At 31.4% G+C, this 21,259-nt stretch overlaps 2 protein-coding genes across 2 annotated transcripts in view; one reads left to right on the plus strand and one right to left on the minus strand.

Annotated features, from left to right (window-relative positions):
- Window positions 1–9,285, plus strand: part of LOC136984947 (palmitoyltransferase ZDHHC6) — a 26,231-nt gene extending 16,946 nt beyond the window's left edge. Inside the window, exons 7-11 of the mRNA XM_067282092.1 lie at window positions 2,457–2,606; window positions 7,431–7,618; window positions 7,738–7,772; window positions 7,842–7,938; window positions 9,120–9,285. Coding sequence (XP_067138193.1) covers window positions 2,457–2,606; window positions 7,431–7,618; window positions 7,738–7,772; window positions 7,842–7,938; window positions 9,120–9,129 — 480 coding nt within the window. The 3' untranslated portion in view covers window positions 9,130–9,285. The remainder of the gene's footprint in view (window positions 1–2,456; window positions 2,607–7,430; window positions 7,619–7,737; window positions 7,773–7,841; window positions 7,939–9,119) is intronic.
- Window positions 8,376–21,259, minus strand: part of LOC136984946 (Ig-like and fibronectin type-III domain-containing protein 1) — a 22,012-nt gene continuing 9,128 nt past the window's right edge. The window contains exons 4-27 of the mRNA XM_067282091.1: window positions 20,845–20,950; window positions 20,660–20,770; window positions 20,528–20,581; window positions 18,847–18,978; window positions 18,625–18,780; window positions 18,386–18,543; window positions 18,252–18,317; window positions 17,914–18,185; window positions 17,551–17,844; window positions 17,020–17,145; window positions 16,763–16,952; window positions 16,475–16,687; window positions 16,213–16,401; window positions 15,979–16,141; window positions 15,345–15,911; window positions 14,880–15,064; window positions 14,659–14,809; window positions 14,467–14,595; window positions 14,252–14,398; window positions 10,173–10,324; window positions 9,976–10,105; window positions 9,534–9,563; window positions 9,279–9,451; window positions 8,376–9,206 (exon numbers count right to left, since the gene is read on the minus strand). Coding sequence (XP_067138192.1) covers window positions 9,153–9,206; window positions 9,279–9,451; window positions 9,534–9,563; window positions 9,976–10,105; window positions 10,173–10,324; window positions 14,252–14,398; window positions 14,467–14,595; window positions 14,659–14,809; window positions 14,880–15,064; window positions 15,345–15,911; window positions 15,979–16,141; window positions 16,213–16,401; window positions 16,475–16,687; window positions 16,763–16,952; window positions 17,020–17,145; window positions 17,551–17,844; window positions 17,914–18,185; window positions 18,252–18,317; window positions 18,386–18,543; window positions 18,625–18,780; window positions 18,847–18,978; window positions 20,528–20,581; window positions 20,660–20,770; window positions 20,845–20,950 — 3,948 coding nt within the window. The 3' untranslated portion in view covers window positions 8,376–9,152. The remainder of the gene's footprint in view (window positions 9,207–9,278; window positions 9,452–9,533; window positions 9,564–9,975; window positions 10,106–10,172; window positions 10,325–14,251; window positions 14,399–14,466; window positions 14,596–14,658; window positions 14,810–14,879; window positions 15,065–15,344; window positions 15,912–15,978; window positions 16,142–16,212; window positions 16,402–16,474; window positions 16,688–16,762; window positions 16,953–17,019; window positions 17,146–17,550; window positions 17,845–17,913; window positions 18,186–18,251; window positions 18,318–18,385; window positions 18,544–18,624; window positions 18,781–18,846; window positions 18,979–20,527; window positions 20,582–20,659; window positions 20,771–20,844; window positions 20,951–21,259) is intronic.

Below are 21,259 nucleotides of genomic sequence, written 5' to 3' on the forward strand. Positions count from 1 at the left end.
GGCCTTTTTGTTTAACTTTTCTCGTTCGAAGGTTTTGACTATAATATAATCATATAACCATATATATCATCTATTATATTAAATATTCCATATATTCGAATTTTAGTTAGCCATTTTAACGAAGTTAATCGAATTTTAACGTTTCGAATTATAAGACCGTATTAGCTTAGCTCATTTAGATTTAAGTTAAAATTTTATTATCCTAGCGACCTGAGGGAGAGTAACCCCATTTATTAATCTTTGTAATATGTACCTCGATCCGAACTTAAATAGACCTCTCATTTCAAATGACTGTTTGTAATTAACTTTTGTGAGTACCTATAGGACGACACCCTCGCCGCAACGGACTAAGACTTTGACGACCCTCCACCAAAATTAATCACTGCACCAAATTCCACGCACGACGACACCGCCACACTACAACCGACCACATCAAGACACCACTCACCGGAATCCTCCAGCCCTCAAGGTCCTGTTTAAATTCGATCGTCACAACAAGCGAACACGCCAACCAGGTAGCACAAGTCAACAAACTCCCATCAACCAGAGGACATAACGATCACTCAAGACCTTGAACTTTACTCTCGTGCCCAAGTGACGAAAGGAAACTACGTCTGCACCACGTGCCAGAGAGGAAACAACCCTACTTCCGGGAACACCGTTGTTGTTTACCAAACCCACCGTGGTTGGTTTAACATAACAACTTATTGTAACGCGCGCCCGATTAATCTGTGATTGTCGCGAAATCAATAGATTATTAATGTCGCCAGGTAAATCGCGAAAAAAATTCGCCATATAAATCAGTGTCGCAACTAATTAACGTCGCCTGTAAGTCACCAATCAGGGAGAGACAGCGCGCTTAAAATAGCCATCCTCCCCGAAAGGAAAAAAAAAATCGAACCTGCCCTTCAGGGACAGCTTCGATTTTAGAAAGCCCAAGGTGGTGTGAGAATTCGGACCCACCGGAATTTGGCCGGTAATGATACATCCCTTTCCGCGCGAGTAGAAGGAAAAGGGATATGAGTCAAAAGATAGAGAAAAATGAATCAGGAGGAACAAGAGTCGAAAAACGTGGGTTGGCGAACCTGGAACTCGTGACCAAGGGAATAAAAGGGCGACGACGGAGAAGAAGGGGGTCGGTTACGTTTATCTCTTAGCCTGTGCGCGTGCGGCCAAAAAGTCGAGGGGAACCGCCGGAAATCCACGAAATCGTATCGACTGTGAAGAGCGACCCGGATCACGAGGTATGACCCGAAGTTTTGTAAACTCTCCCTCCGCGAATACGAACTCAGGCGACCGACGCTCGCCGTATCTGTAATCGTCAAGTTAGCTTTAATAAATCTTTGTTATTGTTTTATCCGTTGTAATGTCCTTTATTCGACTGTCATCATCCGCCGCTCTACCGTCGAACCCATTCACTTCCTCCACTCGCATCCACTCGCGTAACGCGTAACTCCTCCGAACCGCCATCTTGACGTGGGCAGGTCTCACGGACCTGTTAGCCGACAAAAAGGAGGAACGAGAAATCGGCCGCCTCCCGGCACCCACAAATGGGTCCAACTGAATCCTGCCTCTAATTAATAATTCAGAATATATTTTGATTACATTAACCCAGAATGGTATTTCATCATTACCAAATGAATCATCATGCATTCCTATCAAAACCACTGAAAGTACTTATCCTTTTTAATAGATGTTTTCATTATACCACTTTCATCATAAAAAAAACCAAAAACTGCTTTATTCTGACCAACAACCAAATACTTTCAGAGCTGTGCTCCATTTTCAGGTTCTTACACTTACAAAAATTTGTTATTTTTATCTTCAACCACACATTGACATACAAAGTATTTTCCTTTTGTGGTTATAGTGAAGTATTAGAAAACAAGCGTGGTTGTGGTCGAAGTTTTCACCTCTAAAACGTGAATGTCGAGTGCCGCTATCTTGTAAGTGACACTCGACGTTCAACATTCATGTTTTAGAGTTGAAAACTCCGGCCGCAACCTCGCTACTAATTTAACGTGAGTCTCCTTAGCTATTTTATATGGGTCTTTTGACAATAAAAATTTAGAACACAATGTATTTGAATATGGATTTCTGAAAACAGGATCAACAGTAATTAGTGATATGCAAAAAAAGATTATGAAGTAAAGGAATCATCATAAAATAAGATTTTGCATTATGGGAAGCTTCTATAATGTAAGATGGGAGGTTATTGGGAGTTTCAACCTGAACTGATATAAAATACATAATAAAAACAGGAGTCAAGTTGGAGTCAGCCCATTTTTACTGACTCCAACTTCTCTAACAATAAAATTACTTTTACAGATATATCCAAGGCCGTGGAATCGGAGTCGACTCCGACTCCATGGCCTTGGATACATCTAAATAATATAAAAATTATAAATATATGATATGATTTTGAAAATTTGTATAACAAAATATAATTTTTTCAGGCATTAAGTCGCCCAAGAGAAGAAGGTGATGTTTTTATTTATCCATATGATCTTGGTTGTTGGAAAAATTTACTTCAAGTTTTCTGGAATCCTTTGGGAGATGGAATTAATTGGCCCATAAGAGATGATTGTTTTGAATACACATTGACTGTAAGTATTAATACATTTTATTTTAAAATAAACACGAGCAATTATTTTATTGTGACATCGTCACAATGCCAGGCTGCAATTTTTAATTTATTTAATTTAAAATATATGTTCTCCATCTCAAATTAGTAGTGTCTTGCTCCTGTACATCATGTTTTTCCTGTTAGCAATAGAGTCGTGCTGGTCATCTATCTAACATCTTTCAGGGAAAAATTTTTTAATTGAAATAACATGACTTCCGGTGCAAATCAGAAGTTTGTATATAGTTTATTGGGCCTCTTGCCTCTAAGCTTTCCATATCTGGTCTTGATTTTCATCTATACAACTTGAGATTGAGAAAGGACAGACAGTAGATGACAATGGGAATTTATAGGTTTACAATTTTTCAAATTGCATCCCAATTATATTAATTTTTAACACTTCATTTAATAAAGACTATTTTGTTAAATTTTAGTTGATTCTAGTACTTTTAGATCAGATATTAAATATAAGCATAGGGCTTACACTAGACCTAAAATATTCTGATGCATTGTGAGTTAAGTGGAAAGAATTATGAGTCAAATTTAAAAAATTTATTTCTTGATAGTCATTGATTTCTAAATAGTAAGTACAATAACTCAATAATTACTTCAAATATATAAAAAGCCGGATTCCTTTATTGGGCTACTAAGAAATATGGCAAGAGGTAGGCCGTTAAGCCACCATCTCTTGTTAAATTTAACAATTATAAAATTTTAGTTTTAGAATATTCTTAAGATAATATTGGCTCAGAGTGGAATTTTAACTCAACTCCTGCTTACTGTGCAATGCATTGTAAGTTACACTATTTGGATCTTTGTTTGATCTTCACTTCCAAACTAATTAATTAATTAATTAACTAATTTAATTAGTTGATGAGGGACCAATATGCTTGTATCTAAATTAGTTAGTTAATTAGTTTAGAAGCAAAAATCAGACAGAGCGGCAGTTAGTGGCAATTATGAGTTTAAGTCCCATTCAGGGCCAATCGTTTCTTCTAGAATATTCTAAAATTAAATTTTAATTAATTTATTTATTCATAATTATTAAATTTAACAAGAGATGGCAGCCTAACTGCTGCCAAATTTCTTAGTAATTATTTAACCTTAGTAATCAGATAAAGGGATCTGACTGTTTGGTATTTGTCATTGATTTTAAATATATATCTATGATTCAATTTGGTTCAGATTCCTTATTTACAATAGTAAAATCTTTAAAGTATAATAGATGAGAATGTTATAGGATAAAATAATTATTTCTTCTGTCTTTCATTACATTTCAATGCTTCCAATAGCTTCGTATTTGGCAAACTGATGGGTCATTTAAGGTTATTGTCATCAATGTTTTTAGATTATTCTCTTGCAAGCAGCTTTGTTGAGAGCATTTTATCTGATGCTGCACTAAATGCTCTCAAATGAAGCACTGTTCAGTAGTAAAACTATAACACACGCATGATGTGGTTGCTGCGATACATTTATTAATCATGGCTTCAAATTCATTTAAGCTTTTAATTTATTTACATTTCTACAAGATTTTATAATTTACAAGTACTAATTATAAAATGTCTTACATTATTTTTCATATCTGCTAGTTATTTTGTTGTATTGTCGCAAAATTACTCCATTCCTAGAAATCATCTGTTTTAGGTTTTGCTTGTTATGTGTAAAATACGTGGCACTTTTAATTACTCAATAAAATAAAAACTTAAACGACTAATGTATAGTAGTATGTTTGCTTATTGTTAATAAGCTTTTATCTATCAGTAATTTCATTAAATTCAAATAATGAAACTATGTCAGAAAAAGCCCAAAAACTAAGTAGACCAAAGTGTCATCCAAAAAATTAAAGAAAAAGGTCTAAAAATCATCACAATTTCTAATTTTTCTTCCATAATATAGTGACCCGTGTGTGTTCAGCTGTTGCTATGTTACTCATGATAGTGAAAGATTGGTCTTGTACAATCTGTTATAGTGATTATTTATAAATCAGGAAATGCTGTACAGCATTGAGAAATGTAAGTCAGAGTTGACTCATAAGTGAAATTTTTCCGAGTCAGAATTCTTAGGAAATTTGAGAGTAAATGCAATTCCTGTAAACAATACAATTTTTCTTACAGTAAAAATTACATTTTCCATGAGAGTAATATGCAGAAGCCACAATTTGTGTAGAAATCTTTTTTTATATAAAGCAGCTTAAATATTTTCAGAAGCATCAAACAATAGAACAATGTTTTAATAACAAACTTTGAAAATTTTATTTTTTTGGGTTTTAGATTTAAAAAATATTATGTAAAATATTCAATAAACCATTTTACACAAACATTTTTGTAATGGAAACCTCCAAAATGCTTGCATTCTTAAATAAAAATAGAAATCTATGTGTAAGACATAATGCTTTTGAATGTTTTTATCAGATTCATAAAGAATTGAACACAAAAATAGTTTATTGATTTGTAATCATAAAAGGACACGAGAAGTTGAATATTATAAGTGGAGCCATTGAAAATGAAATATGCATAGTGCATATTTAATTTTCAGTGCATAATAACATAATGCAAGTTAATTTTATTAGTTTTTGTTTCTATATTGTCTGCTTGGACCTTGTTATACTGGTGTAGTTTCTGATTAGCAAAGAGAGGAAATCTTAGTCAGAAGTGGACCTGAAGGTCCAGCTTTACCAGGTTTACATTCTGTAACAATTCAAGAGGGACCTTCACGTCTGAAACAAACAAAAAGAATGTAGAGGTAAAAAGTAAAGTTATTTTGTTTTAACTGTTGACTAAGATTTTCTCTCTTTGCTAATCATAAACTACACCAGTGTAATAAGTTCTATTAATAAACAAGGTCCAAGCAGACAATTTAGAAACAAAAAAGTAAAACAGTAAGGATGTAGAAGTAAAAAGAATTAATAATTTTATTACTTATTATTTGTATTTATATAACAATATTCAATTGAGAACAAATACATTTATGTTATGTGATTGTTACCGAGATTCAATTTCTTGTCTGTATGTATACACACGTGCAAAATAATTTAATATAGATTAACTGTAGTAATTGAAGTGTTAAATTTAATGTTTGTATGTTAATAATGTACTCATTATTAATACATAAAGCATTTTTGTAATTTTTACATTAATTACCTAAGCTAACTTATTCTTAAGCAAGGCAAACATCAAAATAGAAGTATTTAAAATTTACAGAACATTCTCACAAATCTTCTTTGCCAATGAAATTTTTTAACATTCACTGTATCTTGACTTTTTTTAATTATTGCATGATTGGAAAATATTCAAAAGTTTTTCCTTCTAATAATTTATAATGTATTTTATGATAAATATACAAGGGATATTATTACTTATGGACAGAAAAAAGATAAAACAAGTACTGGAAACAATTCAAAATTTATTTCTGACTATATCAATTCTAATCAAATGACAGTTTTGTGTTTTTCCTTTCAATTTTTGAATTTCTTTTGATGAATTGAAATATTTCAACTAGCAAATTGCTTATAAACGATTCGTTAGCTACGTATCCATTGTGTCAATATTCACTTTTTCTTGAATGAGCTTTGGTTATATTTTTTTCAATTAACTCGTAACCAACCTCTTATAACAGTTTTAAAACAGTAGATCTTATATTATCACTTAATGAATTCATGAAAATAATTAATATTTTTTATACTGTGATGAATTAGTGTGATGAATATACTGCAGTGAGAAATTGATATATATAAAAATATTTTCAATTGACATCTTTTACTTATGACTAGTTACCAGAACAGATGAAAAGTAAGAGGCAATACAATTTATATTTTGAGGATATATTTATACAAATTTAGATTTTTTGTTTAGACATTAATCAAATTTTGTTTATTAATAATTCTATATGCAAACTGAATATCATCTAGATTTTATTATGTATACACGAATGTACGAACGATTGTACAGTGGGTGATTGATTAACGAACAGTTTGGACTGCGAACAAATTAAACAACAAACACTTTTGCGAAACATTTTTATGTTCTCACAACAAACATGTTTGGATAATGAGGACGTTCACATAACAAACACAAGAAGCAATGCTGCGTTTAAGATTTGTAAAACTATATTTTAATGGCATCTATAGTGCTTTATGGAACGCGACTTAAACATAACGTTTTTTTGCATTAGTTGATGTCTGTTCTCCTGAATTTTTGTAAGTGGTTTTATGAACTTTTTATTTTAAAAAACTGATATTATTATGGAGCTTAAAAGGAGTGGAGTATCAAGAACTGTGTTCACTACATAAACTAAGCAAGAGATAATAGCCAAAGTAGATAGTGGGCAGAAGATGCCTGATGTTCCTACACAGTATGGCTTCAACAGGTCTACAATAGATACAATCTTAGCTAAGGTATTATCAAAAAGACTCAAGCAGATAAAGGTTTAATGAAAATCACTTCTGAAATACAAAGATGTGCCCTCCATGAAAAAAATGGAACAATTGCTTTTAGTTTGTTATTACATGTAAATAAATGTAGTAAGAAATTACATAAATTTTTATTTATTTTTGAGGTCTGCAGAACAAATTAATCAAATTCCCATAAAAATCTATGGTAAATTGATAATTGGTTAACAAACAATTCGGGTAGGAACATTATCTTTGAATGGATTATGTTAATAAACAGTGGGTGATCGGTTAACTAAAGATGTTTTATCAAGTATATTTTAACATAATTAAAATTTTTTGTACTTTGTTATTAAGCTTTGTATCTAATTATTTTCAGGAATGATATACATTTTCTTTATTTTAAAAATAAATGTTTAGGTGGAACAGTTGTATCAAAAAGAGGATAAAAGAGCTCGCACGAGGCAGTATACGGTCGTACAGCCATATAAAGGTACATGGTTTCCCATAAGTAAGGGAATAAGAACGTGCTGTTCGATTCCGTATAGCGACGAGCCACGAATACCTTTGGAAATAGGAGATCAAGTTTCGGTTACAAGATGGAGAAAGTATGATTTTGTTTAGTTAAATTCATTCTCTAATTGATTAAATAATAAAAAAAAAATCTTTTGTCTACATTGAGACTAGATTAACTGACCTTGTTATTAAAGAAAACATTACATTTCAGGCATTGGCTGTATGGAGAGAAGATACCACTTACAGGTAATCAAATTCAATATTTTCTTTTTGCGAAAATGTCGAATTTTTTATAATATTTTGTTTATATTCCAGAGTCGTCGGCAAAACTTCGAGGTTGGTTTCCTCGGGTGTGTGCCATCGAATTCACGAGCACGGACTGCGAAATTGAAAAGATACAGAAAAAATTCCAGTAATTTGTTTATATAAACAGAAAAAGGATTTTTGTAAATATCGTTATTGAACGGCTTTTTTAAAATTGCTTGCTTTATTGATTTATGTATGTATATTTCGAGAGATTTAAATTTGATTTAGTGTAAAATATTTGTGAAAACTGTCACAGAGAGTTTAACTAAAATTTGGTATATTTATAATTGTCTATGGGTCAGTTTTGTTGACCGAGTTTTAAAAATTAAAAGAACAAATTTATCGATTGATTTGAAAAATTTTAAAACAATTATACCATTTGTATATATGCAAATTGAATAAGAAGTGCTTCGTTTGGCACGTTTTAAATGCAACAAAGGTTAACAAAGCTTTTAATAGTGTTGGCTTCATTTGATATTGATGTAGATATAAACTGCAGATTTTAGTGTATGCAAAAATATATTAATTTGTAATTCATCTAGATTTATTAGTAATAAGAAATAATTTTTATTCAGTAAATATTTACATTTTAAAAATTTAAAAAAAAATCATTTCTATGCATGCTTCAATTTAGAAGAAATTAAAAATTTTTGACTAGTATACATCACAAAATGAACATATTTTAAATGTTAAAAAGCCAAGTAATTCTATGCACATTAGTATATATAGGGAACATGTTTTCTTTGAGATCTATTCCCATTTAATTTCACAAGATTATTTAATAGAAATACATCAAAAGGTTTGCTATCCAGCACCCATCTAGAAAACTAATAACCAACAATGGCTCTATAACTCGGAATCAATTCGTTTTTGAAGCATCCTATTAGTAGATAATGCAACAAAATATATCTATCTACAGTATAAGATCGTCAGCGCACGTATTTCACAGATACATAAACACTATTTGAGCAGAACTGACGAGTCTTCTACAAACAGTTTTACAAAGTGAGACATTGTGTGTTAAAAAAGAAACGATGATTCATGCCAAATTAAGTAATAAAAAAATTTAATGGATGAACTCTTTACAGTTAACGATTTTAACACAGTATTGCATATGAATATTCAGGATGAATTAGAGTTTTTGTTTTAAATGCTTGATATTTGCATGGATAAAAAATCCAATCAATGGATATCCTAAAACCTACTCAGCAGGTATTTTATTCTTTATGTATATCTTTTTTTCTATCTGTATACATCACCTATTAACAATAAATTTGTTTCTTTTAGATATAAATGAAACACTTTGAGGAGAAATTAGCACTATCCCACGTTGCCTGTCGAAATTCCATTTCGTTCCGTCGAAGGTTGCGAATTCTAAAATAAAAATCACATTTGATTTAGCAAAAAGTAACGATAAAAACCATAAATTAATTTAAAATGAATTACATTTGGTATCGTTTCTTTCATATATGTTGGATTTTCAAACGATACTGTCGCCGGCGTTCTCGGTTTTCCGTTAAATTTTATATATAAATAGACTGCGACCGCTCCGGACAGCACCAGCAACAAAACACCGACGATTGCTCCGATTGCAATTTTCACTGTAGATCCATTTCCGTCTGAGGTGAGATATTGAATATTATGCCAAACTTTATTTAGAATATTTTTATTAATAAAGTTTCATTTCTGACTAAAACTTACCAACAAGTCTTTCTTTGATATACTTAGAATCTAAAATAAAAGTATTTTTAATATAGTAGAATACAAAAGTAAGTAAATAATAAATAACTGTATTAATGGAAAAACTGTTGTTAGAAATCTATTTTAGTGAAGTCAGAAATGAACACGTCATTGTCATCATCCTAAATACTTTTAAATCCATTTTCAAGGGAACTTAAAATTTTGAATGTTATTTTCTAATGCTAAGAACTGTTTTTAATAATTTAAATTCATCTCTAGCAAAAGCTTTACCTTCATAAAAACTGAAAATCAAGTTTCAAAGGTTCTAAATAATTGGGACGATGAAATATTTTATTGAAATCAACATAGATTTCTTTGGAAAATTTCAGTGTAAAGATTGTGTTTTAAATACTTACTTCTCAGATAATTTCCTTTTTAATAAAATTTTAAAAAGTTTACTTACTGCGCATTGTGAAAACTATAGGTTTTGTATGAGTGCTCAATCCGTACCGATTTCCAGCTTTCAAAGCTACTTCGTAAGTCGTTTCCGGTTTCAAGTTCTTTAAGGTAAATAGACTTTTTTTTGTCTGATTCTGTAAAATAGAAACTTTCTGATTACGTTATCTCTTCCTTTATTGAAATTGTTTAACTAAAACTTACACGAAAAGTGTTCCTGGTTCCCACTGGTCGCCAAAATACTCTGTACCACTGGACCATCTGGGGATTTTTTAAAGGTTTCTCCCAGGTTATACGAAGCGAAGTACGTGAAATTTGCTTTGTCACCACATTATAGGGAGGACCGGGAAGAACGGCTGTTTTCCAAATAAACATAAGTCTAAATTATAACTAGTAAGGAGAGCCAACAAACTAATTACTTGACTTTTGTTATTATGTATAGGTTTAAAGTAGCTAAAAGTTCCCAATTAAGCATTTTTGAGGACAAAAATAAATCTAAAATTAGTTCTATTTTCTATACAAACATATTGATAAATGTGAGTGGTGTAGTGAATACATTCCAGCCTACAAGTACTTATCTAATAGCTATTCTGGGTTTGAATTTTGTCCAAAGACACCAATTCTAGCTATTAACTTGCATTGAAAATGGAAGCCAGCCTATATATGATTTCTGTTTACAAGTCAACTTAAGTTTTAACACAAACGTGACATCTCCGATTTCCAGCTAAACAATGTTTTCAAATCCCTTTGATTTGTGGTTAGTGTTTATTTTTGTGAGATTCCCAATAGCATACTGTAAGTGAAAATAAAGGATTTGGTAATGGAAAAATGTAACCCACTTTTCCTTCAAAGTAAAAAAAAAACAGTGTGATTTGAACCTGTAATAGCCCTGGAATATGTCCACTGGTGTGTATAAATCCACTAGCTTAAAATTACATACAGGTTTAATAGTTAACTACCCAACTTTTTATTTGGTTGCCTTTCCTTGTAACTTCAATTTTCCATAAAATTGGTAATCTTTGCCTTTAGTTATTGAAATTGCACAGAATTATATAATAAAGATGTCCAAATGTTAAAACTATATAGTAAATAAAAAAATTAACATTTGGCAGCTTTTGATTAAATTGATAACTTGCTACATATTTATATAATATATATAAACTTGTAAACTAACCTTGTGAAGCTTTGCAAATATTTTCGGTCCACCTTCAGGTGGAGTTCTATTAGAGAGAACCTTTTTCAGTGCAATTTTGTTCTAATTTCCTTTTAAATTTTAAATTCCTAACGATGCGCGCCTGTGTCAGCAGCTATAACGTGAAATAGAACTCCACCTAAAGAAGGTCCTAAGGTGGACCAAAAACGTACAGGGTATGTTAAAAATATTTGCAAAGCTTCATAAGGTTAGTGCGATATAAAATCCATCTTAACATATAAACAAAGCATTGACATATATTTTTTATTTACAGATTCTATTAGTGATAGTTGAAGAAAAAGTAAACAGTGTGCTTTTAATTCTGCAAGCTAAAGCATGCAGTTTACCAACAGACTCTAGAAGTAGTTCATTTTGATTTATTTTTTGCACAAAAACTTCAAAGTGCAGTTTTTAAGTTAAAAATATCCCAGACACTTCCATGGAATAGTAGGAAAAGAATTTCTTTGGCCCAAAATCAACATGGATGTTGTTACGAATGATAAGTCTTAATTTCCCACATATTTGTAGTCATCCAGTGAAAAAAGAAAATGTTTGAACTTCTGGCATATCATCATATATAACTTTACAAAATGAGGGCTGATACCAAAACCTTCATATGGTATACTTCTGTGTTAATGCAACGGAATGTATCGAGGAGATACCAGTCCCATTCTTGGAAAAGCACTATCCAAGTGAAAATTGTGTTTTGGCAGATATGGCAATAACCCACAGTACATTTCTTGTGAAAACAATGCTCCTAAAGGTTCTGGAAATTCAAATGGTAGTAGATTTGATTTGAACACTATTCATTTTCACATACCCTTCAGTTATTGGAAGTATAAAACTGCACAGGGACTTTAGGACAGCCTGTATTTTACTTTGTAATACATCTTGTATAAGATACGGGTATAATTCTGGAAAATGTTTTCTTAATCATACATTTTATACGATTCCTAGATGGAATTGATCACCTTATCTTTCAAAAGAAAAATGAGTAAAAATCATGTTGAATTTATTCATTATTTAATGTATTTAGTAATTCTTTTAGTGAGGTTAAGTAGGGGGATCATGCTGGTCAAACTGCTGTCCCGCACGACTCATTTGCAGCTGCTTTAGTGATATTAGTATAATGGACTGTGCTCCATCTTGTTGAAATCATATATCAGAACATCTTAAAATTTCTTTTGCCAGTACTCAGTTGGCATAACTTTCCTGATTTCTCACTTCAGTAGATGAAATAGCTTAATTGTATTCTGATAACTCTAAAAAAAAGATATGGGTGATATTTCATCCAATCAAATATCACATTAAACAGGCAACATATCAGTAGTTTTATTAATCTTATGATGAGAATTAACATTATATCTTTATGTATTCTTTATATATATACACTTTCTTAAATTCAAAATCTTAACAGTATTAGGTACTTTTCAGTACTTAATGGCGTGTAGAAATCACAGATATTAATCAAATTTTCAATCTGGCCAACACTTATAGGCATTTTAAATTTTAACTGTAAGTCCTTTACTATTTATTTAAAGAATAAAGAATTTAAAGAATAAGCCCAATTAAAATAAAGGATGATTCATATAGTGGCCATGGAAATTGCATTCATCAGATGTGCAAAGTAGCAATAAGTATTATTTCACACTACAACCTAACCAATACTGTTAATGGCAAGTTCTTGTGACGGTGCTCATTATTAGCTTAAGCAGTTATTTCTCATTTAGTAGGATTCTGTTATTGAATGGATGAGTTTCTTTCACTAAAAATACTGAACTCTCCTCTGATACACTTGTTTATTTGCTGTCTGAGCTGGCTAGACAATGGGCCTCTTTTAGAAATTTCTAAGTAACAGTAACAGACCATAGTGAAATGTCACAAAATTGTTGGAATTATCATGGGAGTGCAGTGCCATAAAAAGCATCAATCAATCACTGTTAAATGCAAATTTAACAGCAGCCTATATCTGAACAGTATGTGGGACTTTGTTGCTGTCCGTAATGGCTTCTTGCATGTTGTCGTACATTTTGTGCACTCTAACAACTGTCTGTTCTTCCAAACTGGAAATACTCTCACAGGTTTGCACTCACTGAAGATTTATTCTCTTGCAAAATAGCCCAGGATCTTTCCTGCATTCCCAATTTATACCAATGAGTGTTTTTAAAGAAGTAATTGATGTCAATCATAGTCTTTCTATCCTGATAATAATTTGTCTACTGATCTCCAAAAGATTCCTTCATGTTGCTATCCCCTGGACTAGAGGAAACAAATTTTATAATAAATATTTTATTTACTCTTGCAAACTATTCCCATTTTTTTGACGCTGTTCTAAAACAAAAACATGGAATCTTCCAAGAATAAAATTTTGATTTCTTGATGTAAATAAAAGCTGCTGTTGTAATGTTCTGCAATATGCTTATTTAAATTTTGTTGGTTGTCCCACCCCAACATATATTAAGATATTGCTTTTTCAATGGTATGCTAGAGAGAAACAGGGTATATATAATCATTACAACAAACTATTAAGCCCTCCAATTGGGCTAATCAATTTAATCTCATACTGGGCTCAATATATAAACTGTGTATAGGTGAGTGGCAGCTCAAGTTGTATATGAAGAAAAAATAGAAAAGTTCTTTTAGTGCATTATTTTCCTCTAACTTAAAATTTCATACACTGATATCTTCATTTTTACGATTTAAATGAAGTATTTCAAAAAATGCAATAATGAACTGGTATCCTTCATGAGAGCAGGCTAAAGGAAAAATTCGTAATTAATTATTATGCCTTTGTGTCCTTTCTATCTTAATTTAAATTTATTTTGTATACTAGTACTTTTTATATACTAACAGGGCTTATTATACTGGAAAATATGGATGCAGATATTTAGTCTTACAGATCAAAAATAATGTTTTTTATTTCCAGTATAATAAGTCCTGTTAATGTATAAAAAGTACTAGTATACAAAATAAATTTAAATAAAAAAATATATTTGGTGCCAAATTTATAAAGTTATGAGTTTTTTAAAGTCCCAAGAGAATGTTTGTTTCTATTATGAATTGCACTTAATTCACTATTAAATAAGCTTACCTTTTCCTTCTTCAAAACAGGAAACAATATCTTTTGCGGCCGATAAGACGCACATGTTGATATTAAAAACCGGACGACCTTTACACCACTTCAAACAACTATGTGCTATTCCTCTCTCGCGACAACACGGTCTGTGATCTCTTTCATCTTAAGAAAGTTTTGTTATTACTAAATTATTTATAACTTTAGTAAAAAAATTGAATTTTTGTTAATACCTGCTGCACAGTTCATTAATTTATCTAAATCTTTGAGACAATGTGGGCGATTCATGATCTCTTCGATGGCAAGTCCTCGTTCGCAAGCGTCTTGACATTCTCTCTGTACATTTTTTTCTTTACAACATTCTAAAAAATAAAAAAAATTTAGTAAAATTTGAATTTTTTTTTTTTTGTTTTAAAAATATTTACCCATAATGCTCTGATTAAAATATCTGGATAATTTTAACTTCATGGGAAATTTAGCATTTCCAAATTGATTTTCAGCAACACAAAGATATTGTCCTTCCTCTTGTTTGGTGACCTTTGGTATAGCCAAACTCGCAACGTACGTGTACATCTCCTGCCAACGGAATTGTATTATTTACGTTGTAGCAAAATTCGTTATTGTGAGTATTATTGTAATACCATACCTCGTGATGAGGTGACAACTGAATTTCAAAATTTGGTGCTTTTTTAATAGGCTTTTGTTGAGATAAATCTCGATACCAAGTAATTTGAGGTTTCGGATTACTGGAAACGATACATTGCAATCTAACGGATTGTCCTTCTTCGGCATTGATCGTACTGCTGGCAATAGTTTCTATTTCGGGTTTAACTTAAAATTTGCCAAAAATTATGTAAATGTGTTTATTTAAATTTCTATAAAAAAATAACTGAATGGAACATAATGTCATCAATGCAAAGAAAAATCCATTTAGCAAGAATGCTACAAAATGAATGATCACGAAACCTTGTTTATAAAAATTTCTTATTTCTCATCACAGCTGTTAATGCCTTCAACGTTTTTGTTCTTGCAATTATGATTAAATTATTTTATTCTCCGATGCAAGACATTATGCTCCAATGTAAATATTGTTTATAACTAATTGACTTACAATTTACACTTAGCTTTAAAGAACTCTGGGCACCTTCTCCATATCCATTATCTGCATAACAATCTACTTTCGAAGCATTTCTGTATATATGAGGCGTCACTAATGCCACGTGACTCTGCTGCTGTTCGACTTGTAATTGTCCGTTAAGAAATATAGACACGGTAGGAATGGGTATACCAGTTGCGACACAGAGCACGGTTACGTTATTTCCTTCTAAGAGAGGTTCGGGAGATATGATAACTGGAGGATTTAAAAATGCAGGTATGGCGGGATCGGTCCATGCAAATATCATTTCAGACAGATGACTCTCTTCTGATCCACCTCTCGCTTTCACTGCAATTGCATATTGTGTATTCAGTGTTAAATTAGTAATCAAAATGCTTGTAAAAGATGTAGCAGCTGTGGTTGTCGAATTTTCCAAATTGTCACTGATATTAGCCGCTTGATAATAGACGATGTATGTTAGAAATGCATCGGGAGGAATATGCAGTGGTGGACGCCAAGCAACCGTTATCGAGTCTGTAGTCTGATGAGTGACTTCTAAAGAATGAGGGGGACTCAGGCCACCTACAAAGATTATGATATCATTATTATTAATTCAAAACAATTGTATAAATTTGAAAAATAAACTTACTGATAATGGTAGTGTTATTACTTCCTGATGAAGGTGTTTGAACAACTAATACAAGAGATGGAAGTGAATTTCCAAATTCATTAATTGCAATAACATAGATACTATAATAAGTATTTGGTTTAAGATTTTCCAATTCTGTTTCTGTACCACTTACATTCAGTGTCTGTGAAAACAAGATTATATTAAAAAGTATATTATTTAATATTTAAAAAAAAAATAGTATTTCATACTTACATCACTATAGTATAAGGGATTTGGAGGATATTTATCTTCAATTTCTGTGTATCGTACTTCATAACTTGTAATAGTTGCAGCATTTTCAGACGGGGCACTCCATTGAATTTGTATCCCTGTTGAATTTACGACGGTCGTATGTAGTTCTTCTGGAGGTCCCGGCAAAATATCTGCTCCTTCTCTCATACACTAGTTATTAAAAAATGAGAGATTTATATATTTTTTGAAAGATTTAATTAAAACTGTGTTTTTTTATCTTTACCTGCACTATTTTTCCGATATCGACCAAACAGGTAGGAGCTACGATATGTGGAGGTGATTCTAAGACACCTTCGCATAATGTCAAGCAATCCCATTTCACGCCGCGACGCTGACAGCACGGAATGTGATTTCTTCCTCCGGCTCCGCAACGTATTAATACGTCCATTTGATTAGCGCAGGTAAGAGCCAAAAATTCAAGATCAGACATTTTAACCTATTAAATATCATAATTAGTTTTGTTATATGAATAAATATATCTTTTATTTATTATTATTATTATAATTATTACATTATATGTACACAGAGGAAGACAGCTCGATCTCAGTTTTGCAGATATACAACATGCAGTTACATTGTAAGCAGATTCGTTATTTACTTCAAAATCTTTTTCGGAAGGAAGAGGCCGAGTCATGAAAACGGCATGAACGGAATTTTGACTTGTGCCGTATTTATTTTTGGCAACGACGTAAACATCGTATCTATAAAAATAATATTTAATTAATACTTAGAACAAGGTGTTGTTTAAAATATACGAGCCATTAATACCTAGTTGCAGGTTGCAATTTATCCAAAACTGTCGGTGATCTAACGTCAGGTATAACATTATAATCAAAATCAGAAGATACTTCTTTCCAGTAGAGAGCATAACTAGTGATTGTGTGTGCTAATGTGCTAAATAAAACAGAATATATACATTATAAATCAGTTTACGAATATTTTTGAAATTAATATTGCATAAAATCTGCTTTAAGTATTGATATTAGTTTGAAAGTTCATTAGAAATGTTAATATAAGAACAATAGATTCCAAATGTTGATTACTTTGAATGGGTTCAGACTCCTTCAAGATGTTATATCCCATCACCAAATAAATCAATAAATTACCTGAAAAGAATAAAACTGATAGATTTTGAAGAATATGAATTACTTAAAATTATTTTATTATGATAGTAACTGACATGAAAAATATTTTAGTTTTTATTAATCACTTTATATAAAATCTTCTAAATGAGATATTTGTTAGTTCAACTAACAGATGAATGATTTATACATATAAAATATTAATAATGTTATTTACCGTGGTGTTTCCCATTTTAAAATTGCCCAATGAGCGTGGATGCTCGCAACTGCAAAATCTTCTGGAGGTCCGGGAAGAATGCCGTAATGTTCGAGTAAGCAGTTGCTATATACAGACATGTATTCTAAACAAATGAAATGTCTATAATCGATACGACTAATGTTTCCGTGACAGAAGTCCATACAAACTTCGGGCAACCCTCTTCTCTGACAACATTCCGAGTGATCTACTCCGCCTGCCATACATTCAAATGTGACATTTGCCCAAGGAGCACAGACCATAATATCTGTTAATCTATTAGAAAATAAATAAATTAATCTCAATGTAAATTTCGTTAAAGTGCAATTGAATTACAAATTCTACCTTGTTTGTTCGGCTCGGGTTGGATCGCACAGAGTACGAAGACAACGTCCCAGAGGGACACCTCTCTGTTCGCAACAACCAATAACGTCTGGCAGATGAGGAACTGTAGTTTGCGGTATTATTTTATTTGTATCGTTATTACTGAAAGTAATAGCCCTGGAAGCATATGTCGGTAAACTAGTTCCATGCTCGTTAACGGAAACCATTTGAACTTCATACATAGTAAGAGGTAATAAATTATTCACCGTGTAGGATGTTTCTCTGCTTGGTATCTATTAAAATTTTAGCATAATCTTAGAAATGCAAGCTAAATTTAGAAATGAAAATATTTTACTTACTTTAAATGTAAATTGTTTCATGGTGGATAATGCAGTACTGTTATTATCTATAAATATGTCATCTTGCTGCAAGAAATAAAAATTCCTAAATTCATAGAAATATGAAACATAATAATTAAAATATAAATACCTACCATAAAATAGCCTTCATTATTTAACATGTATAATTGTGTTACATTCATTTTAAAGTAACTTATATTAATATTTTGATGAGGAAGCTTCCAGAATACTTTCAATTGACTAGATGATAATGGTAAGATAGTTAATTCTTTTGGTGGTCCAGGGAGAAGTTCTTAAATTAAACAGTGCAAGATATTTTTGTTTTAAAAGATATATAAAAAGGTTATAATTAACTAATTTTCCTTAATATTACCAATTCCCTCTGCAATGCAAGCCAATGTGGGCAAAGTATGCTCCATACACGTATAATGTTGAAGGACGGTAGATAAGCCGTAGCTTCCGATACAAACCGGCCGACATTCTTCGGGTATATTTTGTCTCACGCAACACGGCAAATGATTGCGACCATCTAAAGATAATTAACTAAAATATAGTTGTTTCTAAATTTACTTTAACAACAATAAACAATAATTACCTGTCAAGCATCTCGTGATAGCTGGCAGATGATCCATACATTGCCACGGATTGGGGTGATTACCACCTAATATTGAATTTAAACTACAAAATTCTAAACAACTCGCTGGAACTCTGCTGCGTATACAACAATCTGAAATTGAATTAAGTGAATAATGTTAATGTATTACTCATACTATAATTGTTTTCATATATGCAACTAACTTTATCTAATTATCCATTTTAAATGGAACAAAGTTAATCTGTCAGCAGATCCAATTTAAAAATCAACCTGAATATGATCAACTGCAATTTTGTTGAACAATGATTGTTTGAATTGCAAAAATAAAAAAGGGCACTTGTCCCCAGAGATCGAGTAAAAAATTCCACAAATTATAATTGTAAAAGTGACTGAGATATACACACAACCATGGGACACCTCATCTGTCTAAAGAATACAGTATTGCATCTGTACAAAAACTCTACTTGTGAAAAAACCCAAAGAACTTAATTACAATAAAATCTATTGATGTACGGTAAGACCCGCTTAACGCGGAGGATGCGTTCCTAGACGACAAAGCGCTAAACAAAACAGCATTAAACGAGGTCATTTTAACAGAGTAAATATGGATAGGGGAATAAGCAACCAAAAATATAAAAATAACTTAAAGTAAAATTTGTTTATTAACTTGTATAATAATATATGTTAAATAACATATAAACATATGGAAACAGAAATGTAAAGTTCATTTTTTGTGATGGAGGTCCTGACTTTTTGCAATAAAGTCGTGAAGTTTCATTTTTCATTTGTTGCTTTTTTCTTTCCTTAAGCAAAAGTAAATGTCAGTAGCAAAAGATCACATCCAAAATGCCTCATTTTGCTTTTGCACTCCTTTCAAAATCTGGATCATTCGCTACAATTTGATCAACGATATCAGTTATCGTTACCAAACTTTTACTAAGGAAATCTGTAGAGAAATTCTTTAGTTCTTTGTTTTCAGAATCTCTGTTTTCCAGTTGTACACGAATTCCTTGTTCTGCCAGTTCTTGAAGGTCGTCATTGGTAGGGATCTCACCAGAAACCTGCTGTAACTCCTCAATATCCTGCTCGTCTACATCTCCTAGTCCTGCTGTATCAATTAGGTTGACTATGGTCACTAACGATACAGCAATAGGCTCTTCTCGTTGAGAATTCTTGGATACCTTCAGCCATAACTTCTTCCACACTTCGTTTGTGCATTTATCAGTTAATTCTTGCCAAGCAAAGCCAATATTGCACCAAACAAACATAGATTTAAAGAAAGTACACCTTTTTGCCACCTATTGCTGATTGGTTTGTGTTCGTAAATAATTGTATTATATACGAATCAAAGAAATCCCATGATAATTTAAATTGGCATAAATTTTGAGCTTTTTTTTAAGGCTTTGAGCACACCGCGTTATATCGAATCAGCATTAAGCGGGGTCTTACTGTAATTATTTATTTGTCTCCAAGCTTCGCCACCCTGAAAAATTTTCTACAAATGCCCACGGTTGTAATATACAGATCTGATTGAAGGAAGCAATCTACTGTATATACAAGTTATTTAATGAGATAAAACCTAATGGCATTATTGATAACTTTGATTAATCTGTAACTGATTTGGATCATTTAGTTACAACTACATACAATGATGAAAGATTAAAGAGAAAAAGAAACCTACCTGTAAAATTATGCTTTGTTAGCATTTGAGTATTTGATTTGGTTTCAGTTGAAACTAGAATAAAAAAATGAAAATTAACTAAATTGAAAATCAATTTACAAAATATTTTATTTTTCTAAGAATATACATTACCAACAAGAATTCTGTTTATTTGTAGCTTTGGAGAGGTATTTACTTCGCAAATGTAACGACCGGTGTCATTTTTTCTAACCGGATTAATACTTAATATCCAGGTATCGTCGTCTGAAAATACACATTTAAAAAAATTAAATTGTTTTATACATTTCAAGCATACTTTTTTTGTAAATGATATTTACCACTTTTATGGTGAAGGGAAAACCTATTATCTGTTACTATTTTCACTAATCCAGCAGTTAAAAGTTGTGATGAATTTGTATCCTTCTGAGTATATCTCCATAATACCTAAAATTTAATAAATGTATGATTTGGTATGAATGGAGGATTCAGTTCTAAGGTGAAAAGTCCAAATTAAAATTTCTATCATCATCTATATTGAAAAATTACAAACAACTTAAATACTATATTTTGTTTGGAAAGATGTGTTATATACACTAAGATAATATGTATACTTAATACAGTTATTCTGATTTCTTTTTAAGATAAAATAGCAAGTTATTTAGGAATTATTATCACTAAAATATTGATAGTTTGGACTTGGTTCCCAACGATACTATTGTGCTATAATTCAATTTGACAATGAAGATAAATTAC

The sequence above is a fragment of the Centruroides vittatus genome, unplaced genomic scaffold, assembly GCF_030686945.1.
Source record: "Centruroides vittatus isolate TY-2023 unplaced genomic scaffold, ASM3068694v2 contig_941, whole genome shotgun sequence".
Taxonomy (NCBI): Eukaryota; Metazoa; Arthropoda; class Arachnida; order Scorpiones; family Buthidae; genus Centruroides; species Centruroides vittatus.